This window comes from Aquila chrysaetos, chromosome 20 (genome assembly GCF_900496995.4).
Source record: "Aquila chrysaetos chrysaetos chromosome 20, bAquChr1.4, whole genome shotgun sequence".
Lineage (NCBI taxonomy): Eukaryota > Metazoa > Chordata > Aves > Accipitriformes > Accipitridae > Aquila > Aquila chrysaetos.
Genome location: NC_044023.1, coordinates 8,834,399 through 8,844,607, shown reverse-complemented (window position 1 = coordinate 8,844,607; position 10,209 = coordinate 8,834,399). Strand labels below are relative to the sequence as shown.

The 10,209-nt window shown below is 37.1% G+C and overlaps 1 protein-coding gene across 22 annotated transcripts in view; it reads right to left on the bottom strand.

Moving 5' to 3' along the window:
* Nucleotides 1–39: 39 nt before the first annotated feature.
* Nucleotides 40–10,209, bottom strand: part of CACNA1D (calcium voltage-gated channel subunit alpha1 D) — a 255,060-nt gene continuing 244,890 nt past the window's right edge. For all 22 annotated transcript variants that reach the window (XM_041118620.1, XM_030043557.1, XM_030043559.1 and 19 more), the window contains 4 exons: nt 8,347–8,510; nt 4,385–4,506; nt 3,282–3,602; nt 40–2,261 (listed from right to left, as the gene is read on the bottom strand). In XM_041118620.1, the coding sequence (XP_040974554.1) occupies nt 1,968–2,261; nt 3,282–3,602; nt 4,385–4,506; nt 8,347–8,510 (901 nt within the window). In that variant the 3' untranslated portion in view covers nt 40–1,967. The remainder of the gene's footprint in view (nt 2,262–3,281; nt 3,603–4,384; nt 4,507–8,346; nt 8,511–10,209) is intronic.

The window sequence follows — 10,209 nt, the reverse complement described above, 5'->3', positions numbered from 1 at the left end:
CCTTCTTGGTGAAAAACTATTAGTAAAAGGAGTCCCAAGTATAATAAAATTATTACACAGTTTTATTTTGAAGAACATTTTGCATTTGTTTTAATACAAAATGATGTAGGTCAAGAAATAATTTACAAACCTTTAAGTTCTTATCCTGGCATTTGAAATAAGAATGATTTCAGAGGAAGTCTGTAAGCTATTCATAGGAAACTGTCATTATGTACAAAATGTTTATTGACATGTTTTAAACATCACATTTGTAAAAATGTGAACTGGATTGCTATCTAGCATATGAACTACAGGTAAAACCTGATAAGATAACTTGTTAGAACAAGTCATTGTTATCCAGTGCTAACAAAATAGACAGTAGCTTTCAGTGTTTTTTGATTTTCCTCCAAGGTCATTTCAGCCTCAAAGACATTTCAGGGTTTTACTGCATTGTGAACAATATCTAAGCCCTCTCTTGATTGCATAAAAATAAATCTTTGAAACAGTACACATAGAACAACAGAAAGGTAGAGGCAATAAAATAGTATACTTCTTATATCAAGGTTTTTGGTTCTGTGAAGAATCATTTTATCGTATTTCTTTTCTTTCCAAGCAGAGCAAGTAGTACTGAAGTGTTTACATTGACCTATGAAATATTTTCTGCCCAAGATGCTTCCTATCAAAGTAGGGTATGTAGGTAATATACTTTGTCAAAACTAATTGTCTCATGACCAGTAATACCCTGGCATGAACTTGCCAATTTTTTAATGATTTTAATATTTATTTTTAGCATGGGATTAATACAAAAATAAAATTAGAGCTTATTTTTCAATCAAAAAAGTTAAAATAACTTTAAGTCTTTCACCTTTCCAAGTATAAGACTGTAAATAGTCAACTGTGCATCCCTTATGCAGAGAAATTTGACTCAATTATAAAAAAAAAAAAAAAAACAACAACAAAACCTGTTCTGTTGCCAAGTTCAATCTTGACACTTTATCCCAAAAAGAGATTTACACTGAGAGGTGGCTCTATTTAAATATTTATGCTATAGATCTATATATTCCAAGTAAAAATACTTCTATCTAGAATTCTGTGGAGAGTTACAATAATTAGGGTCCATAAATATTGCTGCAGTTCAATTACGGTACAATAATTACAAAATATAGAACATCTCTTTACAAATACAAATCGTTGTATATTACAATTCATTTACAATAATTTCTACTATATAATTTTTAGCAAACTATCTTATCTAATTCTACTATAACCTGGTTGCAAGTGCATTAGTAAGAATGCAATTATTCCAGTATATTTTGCCCTTAACGTGATAGTCATAAAACAGACTATCTGAATGATATTTTCCTATGTAAACTGGTGTTACATATGACAGATTATTTATTTAACTTCTTTTTCCAACAATCTCTAACAGGTAGAGCATGACAAACTGTATTTTAGAAGAGCATTAAGAAAGGAAATCAGGAGGCAAGTTTGAAAACAATGTTAGAATGGATATGCAACGGGTAGCTGATATGCTATTGAGTACTGAGGTAATGACATTAGTGGTTGTCATCACTCATCTCATGTTGCTGTTTCCCACGCAATTTTGTGCTGGACTTATACAGACATTTTCATTGACAAAATCCTGCTCTACTATGAAGGACAGCAGCACAAGGTTGAAAGACAAGCAAGATATTACACCTCAGAATCCCGCTATAGCCCTCAAAAAACTGATTGTCACAATCTGCTTGGTTTCAAAATAACCTTGTTCCTACAGAGGAACTGAAGATTTTGTGGGAGGAGACTTCACGTACTGCAGCTCTGATCACATTTCGGCAACCTGGAGATAATAAATTTATTAGTTATGGCTTCCTTGAGGTGTGACATCACTTGTACAAAACGTGATTGGTTATTCACTCCAGCTAGTGCCTAGCATCTTTAAACTATGAGGCACTTTTTCCTGTTATTAGAAGAATTTTCCTTGCTAAATACTATAAGCTTGTAATGCATATCATTTCGTCAGCTAAGTCTTCTTCATATCGTCCCGTTTCTGGTTCTTCATCACTGTAGCCAGGACCAAAATCTTGAAGTTCATAATCTTGTCTGCTTAAAATGGGAAACATATCCCCGTTGGTCCCATTGCTAATGCTTCCATTGAGAAGATTACTTGCTGCACTTTCCATCTCATCAATAGTCATGTCACATGCATCAGCAATCTCGTGTTTTGTAGCTGAAACAAACTTAGGGTCCTTTGCATACCTTCCTAGGCCTTCAGATATAAGTACCTGGCAGATGGAGGGGAGATAATGAGATATACGATGGAATTACAGGAGAACAGACAGATCATAACAACGTTTCTCATTTGTGGAAATACTAGAAACCCCATGCTGAATCACTACAGCAACCCACAGCAAAACTCTATGTGTAAAGAACAATCAAATCAATGGCTCTAAACCACACTGTATCAGTTATGTGATAATGTAACTGATAATGCAATACATCTGACTTTTCTCTTTAGAAATTTGGGAGTAGTCTTTGATAAACATCATCATCAGGCTGATATACTAAAGACAACAATTAATATATCTCAGATGGTTCAGTTAGAACAATTGCATGAAACACAAAATTTTAGATACGTTTTCGGTACTTCAGAGTATGTGGAAGAAAGATGAAGTCCCATTTGCAAATAAAATATAACCAAGTGTATTGTTTAGCTCATAGCAATGGAAAGGAAGTGATAGATGGAAGCAAGAACAGTAACTATGATTCAGAAATGCTATATACTCTTTATCCTCAAATCTTTTTTAATATAGAAGGGAATTCTTAACATTCTTTAGTACACCTGCAAATCAATCCTTGCAGTTGTTATTCACCTCTCTGCATTTAGTACACTCATTCATAGAGTTCTTGATCTTTTATTCAGATTACTACAAAAATGGTGATGTATTTCTATAGAAACAACAGAGAGAACAGGCATATGCATCACCTCTTCCCTATCAGCCATTGTGGAAGGACATTTCATAACTGATCCTCATCTAGAAAACTTAAATTTCAAATCTTTTTGAAATCTCTAAAGTTCTCTAACACACTAATGTTAAAATTTGGATTCAGTAGAAATCATTTACTACATGACAACTACGAATAAGTTCCCCTGTCTTTACCTAAAACCAGTCTTAGGCTTTGAAACTGAAAATGCCACATTTTCAGAGAGATAATGTGAACTGAATTATATGCTTTTTCAAGTTAACACAAAACCTGAACAGACAGACACTCTTGGCTACTTCAGAGGTTTCTGTAATACTTACCGCTTCTACCAAACTGTCTGCACTCCTCTGTTTGTCACTATGTTTATGCCTAAAGTCATTAGGTACAGTTAAATTGGCTGGTGTAAATGTTCGGTAGGAAATATCGGGGTCATCTGTGTACCACGAGCTCCTATGCAAGGAAGGCAGGCTACCATTCATATGCTCTGTAGATTCAGTCCTATCAACCTGGATCAGAGGTGTGTAATACGGAGTACGGTCCCTGTTGGGAGGGGTTGCAGGTGGGGTAGCCCAGGAACGCGTTGAACGACTTGGTGAATGTTTATGAGCTTTGCTGGAATCCAGACCTGCAACAGCCATGACCTGGTAAGGGGAAGAATTTTGGGAGTTAGTGATTTCAAATGCTCAGTCGTACTCAGGTCTCATTTCAGCAGCTAGTTCAAACCAATTGTTCAGGCAGCAGCTATGCAAAGTTAACATTTTCTGATGTTTAATGGTCATGTTAAGGAGGCACAGGACCGAAACTGGTAAATCGACAGGATAAAATGGCATTTTTTCTATTATTACTTGGATCACAAAATCTTGGTGTTAGCATTAATAAAGAAAAATAATTGCTTATACAATATATTAAACAAAGAAAGCAAAGTATAGAAACATTCCTTCTGTCCTGTAGGGACAGGATAGGAAGCTGTCAGCATTTTCCAAACATTCTGGATGATGTCTCTAGGCAATGGAAATTGCCATCTTCTCAGGGCCATGTCAGAGCTGGTCATTGAGCCTTGGAAGATGTCTATGTTGTGCTTGCAAATTCTCACAAGTGGAGCTGAGTAACTGCATAAGCAAAGATTAATAGACGGTTGCCATATTATGCTGTCCTGGTCAAAATTCTTTAGGGCATCCTGACTCTTTGTGGACACTTAAGAGACTCGTAGGGGTAGACTATTCATTTTCAGTGTTTTGTAGAAGGTCAATATTTGAGGAGCCTTGTGTCTAGCAGCTACAAGCCTACACTTGGCCTAGAAGTCATGCACAGGCAAACTACATAATACACTAGCACTGCTTCAAACAACAATGAAAGTCAGAAGTACAGTACAGAAGCTGGAAAGATGTAATTCATTATTAGTTGAAAAAGATTTTGTGTTTACCTGCTGTTGCATTAAGTGAAGTGGTAAAGCAGTGCGATGGTGGAAATTAGGAGAGAGTGGTATGTCATCTTGACTACTTTGTCGGCGGAGGCATTCAAAGTTAAAGGAAGATCGTCTATTTGCTACAGGGAAACCATAATTCATTAGGAAAATAAAATACTTTTCCAGAATTCCAGTGTGAGTCAACTATCACACAAATAAAAACATACCCCCCAGTAAGAAGTAAGTTGTGCTAACAGAAGCAAGCAACTGGTTGTAAGATAAAGGATAGATTCATCATATGAGCAAATGCAGTCCTAGGTAGAAGCCAGATGAGCAGCCTAACGTGACAGAATTTGAAACTGTTTCACAAAGTAAGTTTGTGTTATGCAGCAGACTGATTCAGCCACTGACTGAAGTTCAGAGTTTTGCTGTAAACCGCTGTGAACAGTTACAAAGAAGAACTTCATCTTTCCTTCCCGAGGTTTTAAACATTTTAATGAACCAGACTTCCCAAAGGAAATACCAAATCCCCAGTTCCTTGGAAGCAATGTGCAATATGAAAAACCATATCCAAGTCAAAGTTGACTCGCTGTCAATTGCTGATAATTATTCTGTTACTTATGACAATGGTAAGCCATGGTCTCTGCTGTTATGTATGCTGTTATTATTCATGTAAATACTAGAAAGGAAAAAATAGAAATCTAAACTGGATCAAGATGTTTGGCTGATGTGGAAATGTTTCAGCTGGTCTTGGTGAAATCCTGTGGAACAATGGGAAGCAGCGCATGGGTATCATTCCTCTGTGTTAGCTTCAGTGTGAAGAAAGCCTGGACACTGAACAGATAACGTCCTCACAGCTGCGAGCATCATAGTAGAAAACCAGAAAGAACCTGACTGTACAAAGCAATGATACAAAATTGTGCTCTCTTGAAACTTACTGAAACTATTCTTGTCATCTTTTTTCCCAACACCAAGAATTTTGCGAACAGAAATAAGAGTTAAGTGCCATAGACTTAGGATTCCTCATAGTTATCACCAGACACTTAATGCTGGATACTAACAATCAAGGTTTCTTAAAGAGCCATTAGACTAAAATGGGCACCTCCAGGAGGTGATTCAGTCCACTTAATGCAAACTTTGAATCTCTTTCCATTGTCTCTATGGTAAATCCAAATGCAGGAATGTAAGCCTTAGCTCCCGATCCTAAAAAATGCTAAATGTCCCAATACCAAAATGCATAAAAAGCCAACCAAAAAGTTTCCTCATCCAAAACAAGACATTTATTTGCACATGCTTCTCCCTAGGAAAGAGTCTGAAAGAACGTCTTAATCATTTCTCAGTACACTTCTGGAAGTTGCTGAAATACTGTGGTGATGATTTTGGTATAGAAACCTCTAGAAAGCTTAGCACAGAGCTCAATTTACTAACAACAGTACTCAGACAAGGCACTGTATTTTACTTTAACTTGGACTGAATCCAGATGCTAGCAGAAACTCTTTAGTGCAATGTTGCACATTCGGTTTTTTTTTTTTTTTTTTCTCTTTTTTCTTTCTTTACGTGAGAACATCAAGGCTTCCTGCCAAGGCCAAACAGCCAATACACTAGTTACAAATAATAGGTTTGAGCTTCTTTTAAAATCTGCTGAAATACAGAGCCTCTAAAGTTTCTCAACTGTATTGCTGAACATTAAATAAATGGTTATGACAGGAGGCCAGACTGTGCTCTTGTGACATTTTACTGGTGTAAGTCAAAGGACTTGCTACATAATCCTTATGCAACTTAGATAAAAACTAGATCCTCTTATCCTAGGATATCAAATACCCTCTTATCTAGTATATTTATCTAATCTCTTGTACACGAGATAAAAAGTGTAAGCCCCCTCTAAAGAAAAGTCTGCTTAATACTGTCATCAAAACTTTATCAGAAAAGTTAAATGAATCCCAAAGGCTGCAGTCACAGGAAGCCTTCAACCCTCCCCTTGCAACACTTCCACGGGAAGACCCCAGGGGATTTTTGTAAGAACGTTCTCCTGCAATGTATGGAATGGATATGCAAAGCATCCATCTATTATTTCTTTGGCTTAAAATTCCTCTGCTACCAGAAAAGCTTGCAGAAAGATGTACGGGAGTGTCTTTTCACAGTCTCCCCTTTGTCTGCTGTCCTTTCCTTCTGCTACGGGAAGAGAGCTAGCAGCTTTCTGTACATTTCACTATCATTCATCTGAGTTATTTACTCTCTGTATTACAAGACTCGCATCCTTTCTACATTTTCCATCTGTCCCCCTTAAGGTCAGAAAGCCAAATAGCAGAGAGCATTACTAGTCTTGTCATAAGGAGCTGAGTGCCAAAAGTGAGGATCCAGCACTGACAATATGGCTGAAGAATGTTGCCTTTATTATATAATAATATATTTTACTGCTGCCCTTTACTACAGCTTTCTGTAGCTTTAAACATTCCAAGACTACCTCAGATGTTGTATAACGATCCCACTACACTTCTCTGAAACACTTGTATTTTTTAAATCTATACCTGCAATTTCTTTAGGGTGTCTGAGACAGGAAAGGACTGAAACCCATTTTCCTACCCACGGGGTCCTTACGGTCATACTTCCACAGATAAACGGACTGTGACTCTGGCTGCCAGCATCACCAGAATGAAAGACAACTCTGGTTTTGCTAGAAAGCCAATCCACCTGTTAGCAGACAAAATGCAGAAACTCTTCTAGAAATGATCCTGTATTGTCTTGTCTGGATGGCACTGGTTAGATGGCACCATCCAAAGACGGGTGTAACAGACCTGGCTGTGCCTAAGAGTACTCTTACAGGCACGATGGGGTTGCATGGAGCTGAGTGTTGTTTCTTGTGCACCAGCAAGAAAAAGCCCTAGAAAGAGGTTTATTTTGCACTTCAAAATGCCAAGTGCTTCCTCTCTGTGAAGTGTCAGAGGTTAAAGACCCAAAACCAAGAGTTTTGAGTGTGTGCCTAGTTTCTTCAGAGGATTAGCACTGCTAATCTCTGCAGTGTGGCCTGGAACATAGAAAACCAAAATTACAAGATAAGCATGAGACCTTTTAGAAATGCAGGTAAAGCAATATTGTGCTCGAGATAAGGAGAACCCAAGGGAAAGATCTAAGGAGGAGAATAAATGAAAATTAAAGAACAGGTTAAAAAAAAATCAGTTGGCAACACTAATTCAGTCTATAAATTGGATCATTTGCTCCCTCAGAAGAAACAGAATATTAAGCATTGTTCCTGAGATGGCAAAATAAAGTACAAATGTCAATCTGAAATAAGGTACTTAGATCAGGATAACACTTTTATTTTTCACAGGGACTTTAGAAACTCGCGTTAAAAAGCTAAAGGCACTTTAAAAGTAAGGAAAAAAACACCAAAACCAAAGCACCATTAAGCTCACTCTTGGTTCTCTTTTTCCTGAAAGTTATCCTACTTCAGACTCTAGTGTTCACTAAAACAGTAGGAGGTAAAGACGTAAATGGCGCTGATTACAGTGCCATTAAGCAGCCTGACTGTTAAGGGACAGGACGTGGCAGCAGGTGAGGCGCTGGGCAGTCAGTGGCACCGACTCGCAGCAGCACTGCACAGCTGTGGGTGTGAGTGAAGGGCACAGGGACTGAAACCCTCCGAGCAAAGTTTCAAAGCAAAGTACTGCTGCATTCTACTTTGCTTTTTCTTCATTTATCAAATCAAGTTAAAACTGGCAATTGAATTTGTTATTTCAATATTATTGGATGAGTGAGGCAAGAAATATTAGAAAGATGGACTTGTAAGCTAAGATCCATAGATTCTCTGAGCAGTCTCTCAGGATGGCTAGATATTTCTGCCATACACAATAATCCACTAGCAACAGTAATCAAGAAATGATTGAAATCCAAGTGAAAAAGAAGCCTTTTTAACCTGGAACATGTCTGAATGCATTTAAATAATTCTGGATTTGCAAACAAATTGTTCTTAATGTACTTACGTGTTGGTGTTGGAGGTAGCAGCCGTCTCCTAGGAGATCTTTTTGTATCATAACAGATCTGTGAATCATCTTCCTCAAAAAAACCATGTGGGTGATGGTAACCTTTTGGTCTTTCAAAATCTGAGTCATGGCAGTGATATCTACAGTGGTAATCATATATATGCCTGCATTTAAAATATAATAAAGAAAATGTTATTTCAGTCAGTTTCTGTAAATTGATCTATTAGATCTCTTCGAGATTTTCAAAACTACTCCTTCTCCAGCAAGATAACCAAACATTACATTATAGAATTGCATGACTCAATTTTAAAATCCAGTTTCTGTGTGCAAACTGATTTTGAGATAGTGAGCATACACTTTGGTACCAGTATAGTTACATAGTAAGTCCTCAGGTGAAATTTTTATCGAATTCTATTTTCAATGAAGCTATTCTTACCGGTACAGGCTAAAATGTAGGACCTCAGTTGTACATTACTTAAAAAAAAATAAAAATACTCTGTTCTACTGCCATGCGCTCTTGTGAACCCTGAGTAACATGTGGAGCACAGAAACTCAGAGAACGGAATTAAGCCTTTTACATTCTGGCTACTTCTCTTGTCGAAAATCAAATCTTGGAAGGGTGTTATTTGACTGTAATTATCATATCAAAAAATTAGTGACCTGAGAATACTGTAAAATTTTGCTTTCATGCAAAACTTAGCTTTTATGCAAATCAATAAGATGCAGATTACGGTACCGATCTTGCCAGAATTCAGATGGCAAAGACAGTGAGTAGAGGAGGAGGCGAATTAAGCATGTCTGGCACGTGTGCATAGGCGCTTATGGATCTAAGATAAAATGGCAATAAATTCCTCTACTTCTGGGCTGGACTTCTAAATAAAAATTTATTGACAGAAGTGGAGGATATTTTTGAAAAGTTACTGAATTTATTCAGCAGAAGGGAAACATAGCTACTGTAAGGAAGGTGAACACCATCTACTCAAGATCTTATAAATGCGTATGTCTTTCTACACCATAATGAGAAGTTGAATATTATGGAAATAAAAAAAAGTAATGAGATACTTGGGGGAAAGGTGCATTTTTTTTAATTTTTTTTTTTAAATAGGAAACCTTTCAGTATTATCAAATATAGGTTCTGTTCCATGACAGGTTGATAGTCAGAAAACACTGGAACGGTCTCACATTTTAAAGACTAAATCAGGAATATCAGGACTTCTTCCCAAAGGAGCACCCAATCATTGTCTGAACAGCTGGAAACCTATTATTTATGTACAGGAGCGATCCTAATGCAAAGTTAGGGCTGCCCTGTTGCTGAAGCCATCCCTGCCTGAGGCCAATGGCACAGTGCTCAAATCAAACTAATCTGGTAATGCTCCAAGCCGTACTAACTTGGGAGCCACTGTTCCAAAATTAGAAAAACCCACCCCAGTCCATTTCTGGAGAAACTGTATGAAATAAAGTCGCAGAGAAAAGCTTAAATTTACCAAAATTAAATCAAGGCCTTTTCTTCTTAAATCTGAAATTAAGATATTGAATGCAAAGATCACAGCAGTTAAATACACAGTATCAGGCAAGAGTTGTTAAAAAACACTACTGGACAGAAACACTCTAATTAACTAGGATACTATTCCAAGTTTTGGCTGGAGAAGACAGAAATGAGTTAGAAAACGGAGGAGCCAGGTTGTAAAACTAGAACTCTGTAATTACAGCAAGGAGCCTCAGATTAATACAGATTTGGACATTATGCAGCAGTACAAATTTGTAAGAAATGCTAGTTGTTGACTAAAATTCAATTGATGCCATTTCTGTAAAGCTTATGGATAAACCTTAAAAAACATCTATTCCAAACACATTAAGTCCAGG